This window comes from Nelumbo lutea, chromosome 4 (genome assembly GCF_056320005.1).
Source record: "Nelumbo lutea isolate HS-2025 chromosome 4, American lotus-T2T, whole genome shotgun sequence".
Lineage (NCBI taxonomy): Eukaryota > Viridiplantae > Streptophyta > Magnoliopsida > Proteales > Nelumbonaceae > Nelumbo > Nelumbo lutea.
Window position 1 is genome coordinate 20,376,066 of NC_142687.1, and position 16,496 is coordinate 20,392,561.

General features: G+C 46.2%; 1 protein-coding gene across 1 annotated transcript; it reads left to right on the forward strand.

Annotated features, from left to right (window-relative positions):
• The first annotated feature begins 11,266 nt into the window (after positions 1-11,266).
• LOC148854457 (Pentatricopeptide repeat (PPR) superfamily protein) lies at positions 11,267-16,141 on the forward strand. The gene is given in 3 exon segments (XM_088983176.1): positions 11,267-11,959; positions 11,961-12,480; positions 12,482-16,141. Coding segments are annotated over 3 exon segments (1,599 nt in total). The 5' UTR covers positions 11,267-11,399; the 3' UTR covers positions 13,001-16,141.
• The last annotated feature ends 355 nt before the right edge of the window (positions 16,142-16,496 follow it).

Consider the following 16,496-nt stretch of genomic DNA (forward strand, 5'->3'; position numbering starts at 1 on the left):
CTCCGACCTCAAATGCCTCGCCAGCCCGTGGCCCTTTGCACAATGGGGCATCGACCTCCTCGGGCCATTCCCACCAGCAGCAGGCGGGCGAAAATTCTTAGTTGTTGCGGTAGATTATTTTATGAAGTGGATAGAAGCCGAACCTCTGGCAACTGTTTCGGCCCGAAACATACAGAACTTCTTTTGGAAGAACATAGTATGTCGCTTCGGATTACCTCAGGTTCTAATTTCCGACAATGGCAAACAGTTCAAGGATATCAAGTTCCAAGAGTGGTGCCAGGACATGGGGATTCGGCAAAATTTCACGTCAGTCGCGCACCCACAGGCAAACGGTCAGACGGAAGTAATGAACAGAGCCATCCTACGCGGACTGAAAGCACGTCTGGATCGAGCTAAGGGATTGTGGGCCGAAGAGCTACCAAGTGTCTTATGGGCTCACCGAACGACCGAAAAAGCAGGCACGGGAGAAACCCCCTTCAACCTCACCTACGGCACTGAAGCGGTGATCTCGGCGGAAATCGAAATACCAACGTTGCGATTAGAAACATACGACGATCGGACAAACGGAGACGAGTTACGCACCAACCTCGACCTACTGGACGAGGTAAGGGACCTCGCGCACATCCAAACAGCGGCATACCAGCAGCAGGTAGCCCGCTACTACAATAGCAGAGTAAAGCGACGAAGCTTCCGAGTCGGCGACCTGGTCCTCCGAAAAATTATGGTGCCCGAACCCGGCGTCGGCAAGCTTGGACCTAATTGGGAAGGTCCCTATAAAGTAAAAACAGCGCTCGGGGGCGCATATGAACTCGAAACCTTGGATGGCAAACGAGTACCCCGAACGTGGAACATCGTGAACTTGAGGCGATACTACCTATAAACCACCTAGCGAAGTGAACGAAGTCAGGCCGTGCCACAAGGCAAGCCGAGGAACTTCAGCACATTATCAGCTCGGCAAAAAATCAGTTCACGGCATAAAAGACCACGGAAATCTAAAAACCCGGCAAAGAAACAGCTCGGGGAAGAGGAGCAAGGGGAAAAAGACACTCCATTGCAAGAAACAGTACATTGGCAAAAAAAAAAAAATTTTACATGCCCGGAGCTACTTCTTCGCCATCGGAAGGCACTTCAACAACACCCGAAGGCCTTGCCTCTCCTTCAGAGTCCGGCTCGCCATCGGCAGCATTGGCCATCTCCTGAGTTATGCGCGAAGTGGTTATGACACTTACATCGAGGTCGGGGTATGTATTCCGGATCATCCACCGGCTCAACTTGAACCCCCTCCTGTAAGAGTCCACCATCAGATTGTCAAAACGCGGGGAGGCAATATAGTCTTCAACTGCCTTCTTTTTGGCATCTTCAATGCCTTGGGAGAAAATCTGTGTTCTCTCCCTAATGTCCTCCTGAAGATACTCGACTTGATGCTGCAAATCCAACTTCAAGTCCGCCATGCGCTTGACAACTACCCCCATGGCCTCGGCGTCACGCTGAGACCTCGCCTGTCTGGCCATCGCGATGCGAGCAGCCTTTTCAGCAACGTAAGCAGCCGCCTCAGCAGCCCGGGTATTTGCCTCTGCAGCACGGAAGGCTTCTTCAGCCGCATGAGCAGCAGCCTCAGCAGCTCGCACCTGTCGCGAGCTCCTCTCCACTTGGGCAGCCAAGGCATGAATTGAAGAATTCACCTACCAAAAGAAACAAGTGAGCAAATAACAGCAGAAGCAACAGAATAAAAAAGGAAGACATCTCACTTACCACCATGGCATGTGTTACGGCGCAGCAAGCGACTTGATTCAAGGGAAGATCGGTCCACGCCGCGACCTCCTCGGGGAAAGTAGCATCCCTACTCTTTTGAAGAGCGTAGTTCGGCATCAACACGCTCCTAAACTCCCCTTGAGCTCCCGAGCCTGAGGGGCCAGCCCGCGTATGAGCAGACCCGGAGTGAGGAGCACTTGAGTACGCAGGAGCGCCCGTATGAGTGGTTTCAGCGAAAGGCGCCCCGGCAGTCTCGTGCACCGGTGGAGTCACTTCGGGCTCCCTGGGCAGATCCTCTGTCGTATGGTCTGGGGCTTGGGGCTCCTTATCCAGGGGCAACTCGATACGAGTTCGCTTGGCAACCCGCTTCCTCCTCTTCATACCTTGGAACAAACGCCCGCCGTGAGTTCTCTCCGCATCCATCACACCTGTAGAACGAGTTCGACATCAGAAAAAACGAAGGAACAGAGCATGCAAGAAACCACATAGCCAGAAACCTACCCGAACTCAGGTGGGCTGCAAAAAGCTTAGCCTCCGTTAAGTAGTGGTGGCACTTTAAGCCTTGCCGTGCCCACTGCCGGAGACCCTTCACCGTCTCTTTATCAAGAGTTACGCCCGAGTTGGGAGCGGCCTCACCCCACCCGGTCTGAAAGGGCCATCCTTGTGCACTTCGCACGCCGAAATAGTCCCGCTTCCATGCCGGGACCTTGTTAGGGAGATCGTGCAGAAGCTTAAAACCCTGGCGAGGAGTAAGGTAATACGCCCGTCTCCCCCCAGGAAGAGGACCCGCCTGTCTCTTGAGCATCAAGATAGAGGAGAATATCTCTAAGTCCAATGGGAAATTCTGCTCGCAAAAAAGGGATATCGTCCCCACCAGGTTCCGAATAGAGTTCGGATGAAGCTGGCCAATGGTGACACCAAAGTGGTTTATGACTTCGACGAGGAGGGGATGGAAACGAAGTCGCAACCCTGCGGCGAGCTGCTCTCGAAAAATCACGATCTCGTCGGGACCGTGTTCCCAAGGAAAGCTACCCGAAGGAATGAAATAGGTGTACCCCCCAGGAAGATTGTAGGACATAAGTATGGATTGAAGCCCCTCAGGCGTCATGGTCGAAGGACCAAACCTGTTTAGCATCCGACCTCGGCGGGAGGTAGATGCCAAACTGCCCGAAGCAACTCGGCCCACTAGTTCATAGTCTTCAAGCTCCACCTCGGGGTCACTGAGGCAGTCTGGGGACACGGCTCGGTTGGTGGAACCTACGTCGGCCCTACTCGAAGAATCGTCTGAGCTATCAAAGCTAGACATTGGGGAAAAGATAGATTCAAGAAAGTATTCACCGGAAAGTTTGAAGAACAAGCTAAAGAACCGTGAAGACTGTATAACCAGCCTCGATGCGAGCTGGAAGAAAGACGTGAGTTGGAAGGTTGGACGCGAACTCGATAGACAACCGTAGAAGTGACAAACCAACCGGGGTCCCCCACTATTTATAGCTGCAGTAACCAAGAATCGACCGTGCAGACTGAAGACGATCCGACGGCCCACGTTTTTACCAACCTTGCAACCCTTAAAGTCGAGACGTGATTGGCGCACGTCTTTCCGAAAAAAGCGGAACGTCAGCACGTCTTTTTGAAACCAACGTCCCTTCGACACGCGTCTTTTCGTATCTGACGCGTCGCACGTCTCCCTAATAGTCGACGGCGTACATACAGCAGTGGCGTGCCTTTTTGAAATGACCCGCTGTCACGTCCCAGTGGCGCGAGTTGGTTTGAAATTTAAAACGCACGGTCACAACCACCAGTGTTTTTGAGTAAGGCACGTTTCCAGCCTTCTCGAAAACCGAAAAAACCCTAGCAAAAGCATCTCGTACAGTGAAGGTTTGGAGGACGGGACAAATCTACAACCACCTCGTGAAAACTTCCCGCACCATGGCAAGGCCCTTGACGCAAGGAGTGGGGGGCAATTGATGAAGGAAAATTTGGCCTGACCTCTTTATTATGAGACACGTGGCAGAAACGACAGCTTGGCAAAAGGGGTCAAGCCTAGGCGGCAAGAGCACACTCCGCCGAACTAACCCATCTTGTAACAGCTCGGGGTAGACTTCACCGAACTGCCACCTTGTAACAGCTCGGGTTAGACTTCGCCGAACTGACCGCCTTGTAACAGATCGGGATAGACTTCGCCGAACTGCGCCTTGTAACAGCTCGGGGTAGACTTCACCGAACTGACCACCTTGTAACAGCTCGGGGTAGACTTCGCCGAACTGCGCCTTGTAACAGCTCGGGACAGACTTCGCCGAACTGACCCACCTTGTTACAGTTCGGGATACCTCCGAGCTCAAGACCGCCTCGCTCAGCACTTCACATCATCTTCTAGGCACCAAAGCCAAACAAGTCGTACCACGCCTGGCACCAGGGAATTCCGTGCCCGAGGGCGCCACGCCTGACTAACTTGGGATCTGACGTTTGGCAGCTGCACTCTAAACGGCCACCTGCCACCGCCACTGACGCCGCCATCTCCAGTTGGACGGTTAAGCAGTGACGGTTAGGCAGTGACGATTCTGTCTCAGCAGAAGGGACGACAGCCGAGTTGACAAGCACCAGAGTAATCATACCCGATCTGACAAGGGCCTCGGGGCGAGTACGCGAAGCGACTATAAGAGCCCCCTGCCCCCCCGATAAGAGAGGTATGCAAAAACTTTGCGCTATCTGGTATTACCTTGCTTTTGAAAGATTCTAACTTGAGCTTCGGAGCCTCTACACCGGGTTCCCCCCGGAGCTTTCCCATCTCTCCCGTTTCAGGGTCCCTGCTACCTCGTTCGAAAGCAAGGCAGCGGACAGCTAAGACCAGCCGGATCGCGCTCCATCACTGTTCATCATCTTCTTTCTAAAGAAAATGAAAAAGAGCCCAAACTCTCAACAATCCGGATCATCATTTCATGACGAAAACCCAAGAGCCCAAAATAAAGGGCTTACTGCTCACTATCCTCCAAGAGCCCAAAATAAAAGAAGCGACAAACCCAAACTTCTATGAGAGTCCGGATCAGCTATACCTATCAAAAAAAGAAAACTATCTATGCTGCAAGCTTAGAAAGAAGCAAGTGAGAAGAACACAAATGAGAAATAGTTCATCTTATTTGAAGCACCTTTAGAATATGGGCCTCCTTCCTCCTCGCCCAGGTGCTGCACTCTCCCTGCAGCGCTAGCACCATTGCTTGACCAACCTCCTCTGGAAGAGCCACCCCCTCCTTACCACCCCCTCCAAAAATCACTGCTAGAACACTTATCCCATGCTCTTTCCCTCTTCCTTCCATCTTCGTTACCATCTCTTCCAGCATTGGAACGGCCAAGGCATGGGCCCTCAACTCCACAACTCCCTTTGGGACCATACATACCAATTCCAGCCTAGCTAGCGCTCGCTCCTAGAGGTGTAAAATGGGCGGCTTGTGCAAAGTGCGGGCCGTCCTGGACTATGTCGGCCTCCCCTGAGATAACTTGGGGGGTTGCCTGCACGACTATGCCATGCCACAGGCCGGGCTGGTCCGTGGACCAGGCCAGGCCATGGACCGAGCCAAAGCTATTTTTGCTTATTTATTAAAAAAATTGAAAAAAAGCTTAGATTTTTAATTTTATATGAATTTTGATGTATATAATTACTTATATATACAATAATTAAATAAATTAATATAATAAAATTGAAAACAATTGTTTATTTTATTAATATATTATATACTATATATTATTATGTAATTATAATTTATATAATATAATATTATATATAAATATATATAAATAAGATGTATGGGCCATGCTGTGGGTTAAGCTTTGCCAGCACGCGGGTCATAAGCAGCATGACCGACCCGACCCTTAGACCTAAAACTCTAGGCCTAGCACGGCCCCGACCATCATGCCGGGCTGGGCCGCTCTGCCGCTGATCCTTCTAGCTCCACCACTGTCTCCACCACCTTTGCAACCACTCCCGCCTCCATGACCACGTGAAGATTGCATTCTGCCATGCATAATGCCAACAAAACTTTTGTTGTAGGCTTGGCACCTGCTGGGTCTTTCAGAAGTCCTACCACCCCACTCATTACCGATGGCGGCCAGGTGGGGTCTCAGTTTCCACTTGCTGGGACTCTCACTGTTACCTTGAAGATCTAGTTCTCGTATTGACGTGAGAATTTGGGTACCAATGGCTCGATGACGATCTGTACACCTACGGGGCAAGCATAGTCGTTGTGTACTCTATACTTTTGCAAGGCCACGGTATTTGAAAATCCGATTTCAAATTCGATATTCGACATAATCGAATCAAATTCAGATATCCTATTTATACTAAATAGTTAATCGGATTCGAATTCGGATATGATCTGATTTGATTTGATAAATATCTGAATTTGACTGATTATTTAATTCTTATATATAATATTTTATATAATTCATATATAATTAAGTTATATAAATAATTTATATATTTATATACCTTATATCAATAAAATATTTATTTTATATATTTATTAATTATCTAAAATAATTAATTAATCGAATTCAAATCGAGTCGAATATTCAAATGTTTAATCGGATTCGAATTCAGATATTAATTTTCAATATCCATCGAATATCGAATCGAATTCGAATGTCGGATTTTCTAATCGGATTTGAATTCGGATATTGCTTGATCCGATTCGAATTCGATCCGTTTACACCCCTAATGCTATGGTTGTTGAGGTTGTCCCAACCACTTGGTGGAACATATAGACTGTTGTTTATAGGTGAAGAAGCATCATTGCAGTGTGGAACTTATTAATAGAAGGTTGATAAAGAAAATTAGATGACACTTAAAGGGCATTTTTGTCTTTTCCCATGACACTTAACGACTGATTAACAAGACATACTAGATTGTTGCATTTCAAAAGTCCATATACTAAATTTTCGAGTTTTAAAGTTCAGGTACTAAATTAGCACTCGGTCTAAAGTATAGGGTAACTATCGAGAATTTCCCCCCCCAAAAAAAGGAAATTTCCCGATCAGTACCCTATACTTTCGCTTGAGTGACAATTTGGTACCCGAACTTTAAAATGCAACAATCTAGTACCTGAATTTTCAAAATGTGACAATCCAGTACCTGCCGTTAACGAGTCCGTTAATCAGTCGCTAAGTGACATTTGAAAAGTAAAAAATGCCATCTAGTTCTCTTTATCTACCATCCAAACATTGACAATAAAATGAACAATCCCAAATTCTAGATTCTTCTAAATAGTCTCCAACTTTTTTGAATAGAAGAGGCTAGGATTTGGGACTTTTCAGTTTTTTGTCAACGTTTGGATGGTTGATAAGGAGAATTAGATGGCATTTGAAGAACAATTTTGAGTTTTCAAATGCCACTTAACGGTTGATTAATGGGCTGGTTAACATTAGGTACTGGATTGCCACATTTTGAAACTTTAGATACTGGATTGTTGCATTTTAAAGTTCGGGTACCAAATTATCACTCGAGCCATGGTCAATTACTCAATTCCTCATATGAGACCATGGTTTTTAAAAATGAACCGGAAACAGAACCGGTCAAGGGACTAGTTTTCGATTAAACGATTGAACTGTCTGGGTCAAACGGTTTGACCGGTAATGCCATAAATAAATTAAAAATAAAAAATATTTATAAATAATAAAAAATAGCATAAAATTAAATAAAAAATAAAAAATACAAAAAATAAAACTATCTAAATAAAAAATAATATAGTATAAAATACATAAAAAATATAAAAATAAAATACAAAAAAAATCTAAAAAATACAGAAAAAACAAAAAAATACAAGAAAAAAAAACTCTAGAACGTTAAGTCCTAAGATGCAAAAATCCTTGACCTAAAATCAAGATTCACAAAGATAAATTCCCCTGGCACCGAAATAAAAGGGGAGAAATACGAGCATTCACTCTAGAATGTTAGATTGCTATGCAACCAAGATTGATTTGTAAAAAACTTCAATACACATTAATTTTACCTAATTGATAAAAGAAATTACACAAATTTTTACCTGGAACTCTGTAAACTCGCCTGCCATAAAGCCTAGAAGTGCTGCAAATTGCAAAAAACGCTACCCATTGCCGGTCGCCATTAATCGTGGTCGATCGGTGTTTTTCATCGTTGAACGCCAGAGGTGCTAGCCGTTGCAGGTGGTCAGTTGGGTGTGAGGGATGGTTGCCGCTGCAAACTCGTTTGTCGCAAAGCTTGGAAGTGCTGCAAATTGTCAGTTTCTGTTAATCACCGTCTGTCGGTGTGTATCGCTGTCGAACGCCGGAGGTACTGGCTGCCGTAGGTGGTCGGTTGGGTGTGAAGGCTGAGAGGAGGGAAGAACGAAAATAGGGTTCTAACCCTACATTCGATTAATTGATTTGGGATGGGGATATTAAAGGAACTTTATTTTTTGTTTTTTATTTTATTTTATTTAAAACATTGAAAATAAAAAAGATAACCTGCGAACTCCTACACAGGCCAAACAGTTTAGCGGTCCGATCGCCCGAATTAGCAGTTTTTTGACCTTTTCAGATTTCTGGTTTTTAATGCTACCTTTACTGTTTTTGATATTAACATCCGTTAATATTCCATCAAAACCCATAAACACGTGACACCATGCGATGTTTAAAAATTTTTAAAACCCAATGCTACCCTTATTCCCTTCCTCTCGACCCGACACACCCTTCCTCCTCCGACCTCTCTCTCTTCCCTCTATCTTCCTCCCACAGTCTCTATCAACACCAGATCATCGGAGAGAATTGCACCGTATCCGCACTGTTAAAAAAAAAAAAGTAAAGCATCTATCGATCCTTTCACAGTTAAAAACAAAAAAAGAATAAAAGGAAATTAAAACAGAGAACGAGTGAACCGAAACACCCTTTATCCTCTTTCTTCTTCAACAGTGGTGGTGCTTTGTTGAAGAAGTAGAGAACGAGTGAACGGAATAGGGGCGTCGGCGGCGATGACAACTGAAGTGTTATGAGCGAATTGAACAGGGATGACAGTGGCGGCAACTCCCTCTATAGTCCGATCTTTCTCTCTCTTCTTCCTCTAAGCGATGGCAACCCCCTTTGAACTCCCATCTCTCTCTCTTCTTCCTTTGGGCGATGATGATGGTGGCAACCCCCTCTGAACTCCCATCTCTCTCTCTTTCTCTCTCTCTTCTTTCTCTGGGTGACGGCGACGGCAGCAACAATCCCCTTTGAACTTCCATCTCTCTTTCTCTCTCTCTCTTCTTCCTCTGGGCGGTGACGATGATGGCGATAACCCCCTCTAAATTCCCATCTCTCTTTCTTTCTCTCTTTTCCTCTAGGCGATGACGACGATAACCCCCTTTGAACAAGAGATGAAACAGGGGGGAAAAAGGAGTTAATTACTAGTTGTCTACAAAGGAGAACCCGGGGTCACCAAGCTTGTAAGCGGAGAGTCGACGAAGGGTCCCCTTGTTGCGATGGACAAGCCTGCAAACAGCAGAGTCGATGAGGTTGGAGCGATTACATCGGCAGCACCATTGCTTGACGTCAATGTTGGTCCATTACTGGGTCCGACAACGGCTTCCCGCTAGGATTTGCAGACGAGAGGAATTGCTTGAATCAATTGGTCTGCCAAGATCTGAACAAATATCAAGGCCCAAAACTCCGAGCTTAGCCCTTCCCACCACCTTGATACGTTAGCTTTTCAATTACCGCCATCGTTATTAGAAACGGCAATGGTACCTATAAACGAATCGGAGTAAAAGCTCTTGGTTTGCCGCTCTCCATCCATCCTGTCTCTCCTTTTCCCTTGCAGCAGCAGAAGTCTTTCAGTCTTTTGGACTCTCTTTTGACGGAGGTTAACGGTAAGAGTATAGTTAGTCAATTGGAATTCTACATGCACCAATTAATGAGTTTTGTTGAATTCGGTTTCCCAATTATGTATGCAAACTTCATAAATTAAATCTCTCTACAGCCTTAAACATGCTCCAAGAGTTTGGTTTATTTACAACAAATGTTGCATTATAGTTTGTTGCTTCGAAGGCTGACCTTTTTCTTTTCTTTAAATGGAGTGGTTTCTGGCATTCTCTAAGTACTTGTTATGTTAATAACATTCTTATCATCAACTCTTCTACCATGCTGATCTAGGACTTTATCTCTCAGTTGGTTTATGGGACGATTTTGGTCCTGCCCATTATTTTCTTGGGCTTGAGCTCACTCACTCCATAGATGGTATTCATCTCACCTAAATACATGCATGATTTGCTGGTTCGATGCAATATGCAAGAGTTTAGATCAATCAACAACACCCATTCTAACTAGGGGTGCAAGTCGGGTGGGCAGGGTCAGGTTTTAGCTCAACCCAGGCCCAACTCTAAAAATTAGACCTAAAGTCCGAGTCAGAGGTCAAGCCCGAATTATTCAACTCAAGCCTAGCCTGCACTAAAATTTCAAGCACTTGGGTTGGGTTTGAGCCTGGGCTAAACTTGGATTGGTTAAAAGGGAAATCAATGTTTAAAAAAAAAACTAATTAATAACCAATGAGTAGTGGTATTGACACATGGCACCTAATACTAAATTAGTAATTTGCTAATTAAACAACTACCATTAAGTCATTAAGATACGATTCGACTATATAACATGTATATTATGATTTATAAATGTACATGTACAACACATCAGGTCGGGCTTGGGTTACCCAAGACCTCAACCAGAACCCAACCCGAAAAATATAAAAGCCTGCTTTTTCAAGCCCAGACCCAACATGAGGTCCAAAAAATCCAACCCAACCATGAAAAAAAATCAGGTTGGGCTGGGCCATGTTCGGGTTAAGCCCACCCAAGTTGCACCCCTAATATTAACATGTTATGCACACAAAGTATCAAAACAACCAAGCCTTTCTTGGATCAATCAACCCAACTCAATAACAACCCTAAATACAAATATGAGCATTCGTGGTTATCATTGTTTATCTGGATCAGGGATCACCTACCAACAAAATATGTTCCAACACTCTCCTAATATGATCTGGCACTACACATCTCATACGTGGTGGGTCCTAGCTGTATGGTGAGATGTGTGGTGTTGGATCATATTAGAAGGGTGTTGAAACGAGTTTCATTTGCAAGAGATCCCCATTTGTTTACTAAAATATTTTATGCTAGATTTGCTTCTGTTTTAAGATGGTGTGGAATGCAGCTCAATTGGTAGAGCGCTCGGTTTGCATGCGAGAGGCACAGGGTTCGATCCCTGCATCTCCAATTTTCATTTCACTTATTTTTTCAATTTTCCCATTAACCAATTCATACCTTTCTCAACTAGCTAAACCAAGCTGTCAATCCTTATCAATTCTTCCAAGTTTGCACGATTCTGTTCTATCATCAGCAAAATTCGGCCGAGTCAATACTACAATCGTTCGCGTGTAAGCCAAGGGATAGAAATATTTATATTTTAGTATAACGTCCATCAAATAATTGGCGCGTTGGGGATACAGATCAAATGATAGAGCGCTCGCTTTGAGAGGTACAGGATTCGATACCCTGCATTTCCAGTTTTTTATACCATTTTTTTGAATTATTACCCCAACCTTTCTCAAATTTCTGTGCAACACCAACAGGTTATCAGTTGCTACATTTACACTCGTTCCTGAAACCTGATTCAAAATGGCTAGAAGACTATCGATCAACAGAACTATTTGCATTTTCCAATATCACCTCCATTGTCGAACCTTGGTAACCGATTCAGACCTTTCTCAACTCTCTAAACCCAGCTCACCTGTCAACCCTTATAAACTCCTCCGAGTCTGCACGGTTCTTTATCAACAACAAAATTCAGACGAACCAAAGCTTCATTCTCACCTAAGAAACTGCGACTTTGATCTCTCTCACGAATTTTTCCTTCAGGTTTGCAATAAGTTCCCTTACTCGTGGGAACCCGTCTACAAGTTCTTCCAGTTCACACAGGCCCAACCGCATTTCTCGCACACTTCGGTTACATTCAATAAAATGCTCGATGTGATGTGAAAGTCCAGAAACATAGATCTTCTTTGGGAAGTCTTACAAGAAATCGCCGACCGACGACTTGTGACCAATAAAACTTTCATAGTTGCTTTGAAAGTGTTAGCATCAGCCAGGGAACTGAAGAAATGCGTGGAATTATTTCATTTAATGAACGCCCATGAGTTCCATTACAGTTTGGAGACTCTCAACAAGGTGATCGAGACTCTGTGGTTCAAAGCTTGTCGTGGAAGCTAAGTTTATTGTTTTGAAGTTGAAGCCCTGGATCAAGCCGTCTAGAGAAACTTATAAGCACCTCATTAATGGGTTTTGCAAGGTTGGCAATTTGGTTGAGGCATCAAAAATCTGGAATCAGATGTTGGAGGAGGGGCTCGAAGCAGATATTGTTGCAATTGAGAAGATGATGGAGACTCTTCTAAAAAATAACCAATTTGACGAAGCAATGAAGCTTTTTCTGTCGATGAGAAGTGGGAGGATTGATGATTTGGGTCTATCCACTTACAGGCTTGTGATTACTTGGATGTGCAAAAGAAGCAAGCTCACCCGGGCTTACCTGGTGTTTGAAGAAATGCGGCAGAGAGGAATTCGTGCCGATAATCCGACATTTACAGCTCTGGTCTACGGACTGTTAACAAAAAGAAGGGTTAGGGAAGCTTATAAGATTGTGGAAGAGATTGAGAATCCAGATATAAGCGTCTATCATGGGCTGATTAAAGGATTGTTGAGGTTGGTTAAAAATGGCGAGAGAAGCAACTCAAGTTTTCAGAGAGATGATAAAGAGAGGGTGTGAGCCTATCATGTACACTTACATAATGCTATTGCAAGGACACTTGGGGAAGAGAGGGAGAAAGGGACCAGACCTCGTTGTGAATTTTGAGACCATTTTTGTGGGAGGGTTGGTCAAAGCGGGAAAGACCTTGGAAGCGACCAAATATGTGGAGAGGATGATGGGTGGTGCAGTTGATGTGCCCAGGTTTGACCATAATAAGTTTTTGTATTGTTTCTCAAACGAGGAAGGTATAGTTTTCTTTGAAGAGGTGTGGAAGAGATTGAGGGAGATAGGATTGGTTGATCTCGCTCACATATTTGTGAGATATGGTGAGAAGATGGCTACTAGAGAGAGGAGGAGAAACAGAGACCTACTTGTTGTAGAAGATGCTGCAGATGGCAATAATGCAACGATAACTGATGAGGGCAGATTTGGCCCTCCAGTGAAATTGCGACATGTGGCATTTCATGACAATTAGGTAAATACCCAAGCAACAACTTACCAATTTGGTGTCCCACCTGGGCACCGGTCTGGCTGGCCTGGCGCAGCCTGCACGCGGCCTACGGGTGGCCTGTACGCGGCCTGGCGTGGCCTGCACGACCTGCATGACCTGGCCGGATCAGCTTGGCACATGATCCGACTTGGCCGACCTGGCAACCCATAAGACGCCCATCGGTGAACCATAACGGCATACCCCGCGAGCTCAGTAGCTCACCAAGGAGCTCGCCAAGGAGCTCGGTAGCTCTCCAAGGAGCTCGCCACCAAGGAGCCAGGCAGCTCGGCATAGCCCAAGGAGCTCGACATAACTCCCCCGGGCAGCTCGCCACTTGTAGGGTAGCACGGTACAGAAGACTAGTTTGGCGTATCACAGGAAGATTTCTTGCCTGACAACCTGGCCTAGACACCAACCCGCCGACTAACATAGGCGCCGACCTAACAACCTGGCCCAGACACCGACCCACCGACTAACATAGGCGCCGACCTGACAACCCAACCCAGACACTGACCGGTTGACTGACACAGGCGTCGACCTGACAATCTGGCCCAGGCACCAACCTGGCCGCCTAACACAAGCGCTAGCCTGACAATCTCGAGTAGTTCACCACTGTACCCCGGTTCTGACGGGATATGACGAGTCTTACCGTTTGAAGGCTTTTCACTCACCTAACCTATGAGGACACCACTATATAAGGACTCTGATCCCCAAAGCCAAGGGGGAGGGAAAAAATGATGGTAACCCCTGCTCTCTAGCTCTCTCATTTCTCTCTAAGCTCTCTGTAATCAGAATGCTAATTTAGGCATCGGAGAGTCCCACCGGGAAAATACCCCCGGGTCCTCTGATTTAGTTCTCGCAGGTCCCTCAACTCCCACCACCTACAAAGGAGAGGAAATCACCTCACGCAGAGGGTAGTCGGGTTGCGCTGCACTAGGGAGCTTCACCATCATTTGAGTTGCAGGCCACCTAGGAGCAGGTCAAATGACGAGTCCATCAGGGAGTTCGCCACCAGGGAGCTCGCCACCAGGGAGTTCGCCACTAGGTAGTTCGCTACCAGGGAGCTTGCCACCAGGTAGTTCGCCACCAAGCGGTTCGTCACCAAGTAGCTCTCCACCAGGGAGTTCGCCACCAATTAGCTCATCACCAAAGCACGTCACCACTGGGTCAAATAACGAGGTACTTAGCCAAAAAAAATTATACATCACAAAAAATTGGTATGTGACCAGAAATGGTTATATCAATTGGCGCTATCTGTGGAACACGCTACAAAAAGCTAAGTTCTCAACTTACCAAAGCTAAGTCCTCACTTTTTAGAAATTGAAGCTATCGATTTATAGTTTACATTTTTTATGAACTCAAAGACTATGCAGGGAGCTAACAGACTAAGTATCTCTACCAATCTTATTTTCAATTCAGATAATGTCTCATTAGTCCTCTCCGCAAGGTTCCCCCTACAAAGATGAGCTATTCGTGGCTTCCACGGGAGTTGGTGGCTAACAGACTACATAGGCGCCCTTACCGGTCGAGCCTTCCAACGCTCCCGTATGAGGTGGCGATCTAAAGTTAGTAGTGCTGCCCCCGAAGGTCGAGCTCCTAGTAGCTTCTTGTAGGAGTGGGTGACTGTCATTACGAAGCTGATGCAACACAATCATAGCTTGGCACCTCACAGGCAAAGCCTACGGGCCACATTACTGCTTAAGACCCGGTCGCCTCTCCGGCACGGACAAAGTAAAAAAAGAGTAGACTACGAGTCACTCCTAAAGCCTGCGGACGACATTACTGCTTAAGACCCAGTTGCCTCTCCGACATGGCAAAGTCAAAAAAGAGTAGGCTATGAGTCACTCCCAAAGCCTACGGGCCACATTACTGCTTAAAGACCCGATCGCCTCCCCGGCATGGGCAAAAGTCAAAGAGGAGTAGACTACGAGTCACTCCCAAAGCCTACGGGCCACATTATTGCTTAAGACCTGGTCACCTCTCCGGCACGGGCAAAGTAAAAAAAGAGTAGGCTACGAGTCACTCCCAAAGCCTACGGGCCACATTACTGCTTAAAGACTCGGTCGCCTCTTTGGCACGGGCAAAAGTCAAAGAAGAGTAGACTACGAGTCACTCCCAAAGCCTATGGGCCACACTATTGCTAACTATCCAGTTGCTTCCTCAGTAGGAGCAAAATCAACAAAAGTGAACTATAAGTTGCCCAAGAGCCTAAGGGCTACACTACTGAACTGGCGAAGACCCCCTCACCTTACTGGCAGCTCGCCACATACAGGCAGCTCCTGAAGCCTAAGGAATTGGATCAACACTTACTAGCTCGTCAACTTACGGGCCAAAAGAAATCTACTCCATTCGTTGAGTTACTCTCAATTCGAGAGTGGGGGGCAATTGATGAGGGCAGATTTGGCCCTCCAATGAAATTGCGGCACGTGGCACCTCATGACAACTAGGCAAACACCCAGGCAACAACTTACCAAGTTGGTGTCCCACCTGGGCACCGGTTTGGCTGGCCTGGCGTGGCCTGGCGTGACTTGCACGCGGCCTGCACGACCTGGCCGACCTGGCAACCCATAAGACGCCCACCGGTGAACCATAACAGCATACCCCGCGAGCTCGGTAGCTCACCAAGGAGCTCGCCAAGGAGCTCGGTAGCTCATCAAAGAGCTCACCAAGGAGCTAGGCAGCTCTCCAAGGAGCTCGCCACCAAGTAGCCAGGCAGCTCGGCAAAGCTTGCCACAAGGAGCTCAGCATAGCCCAAGGAGCTCGGCGTAGCTCCCCCGGGCAGCTCGCCACTTGTAGGGTAGCTCGGTACAGAAGAGTAGTTTGGCGTATCACAGGAAAATCTCTTGCCTAACAACCTGGCCTAGATATCGACCCGCCGACTAACACAGGCGCCGACCTAACAATCTAGCCTAGGCACCGACCTGGCCGCCTGACACAAGCGCCAGCCTGACAACCTCGAGGAGTTCACCACCGTACCCCGGTTCTGACGGGATATGACGAGTCTTACCGTTTGAAGGCTTTTCACCCACCTAACTGCGAGGACACCACTATATAAGGACTCCAACCCCCAAAGCCAAGGGGAATTAGCCCATTAATTACCGACAAACGAACGAGACTATTGTAGTATCTTCCTTTATCTCCATTTAAACTCAATCTATAGTTTCTTTTTTTTTTTTTTTTAATTTCTCATTCTTTCCTAATCTTAATACTTGAAATGACAACTCTAGCTTTTTTGAGGATGACCTCAAATTTGAAGCTGAAGTTGCAATCTCATCAGGTCGTTTGTTTGTTTTATTTTGTTTTTTAATTCTCTTTTATGTCCAAAAAGGGTTGTCAATTGACCGGGTATTGGTCCAATCCAATCCGGTTTGGAATGGATCCATTACAAATGGACCAGGTCCAATCCAATCCAATGAATACTTTGGACTATTCTGAAGTGGTCCAATTCAATGTCTGGACTGTTTAAACTGTTCAACTTGAT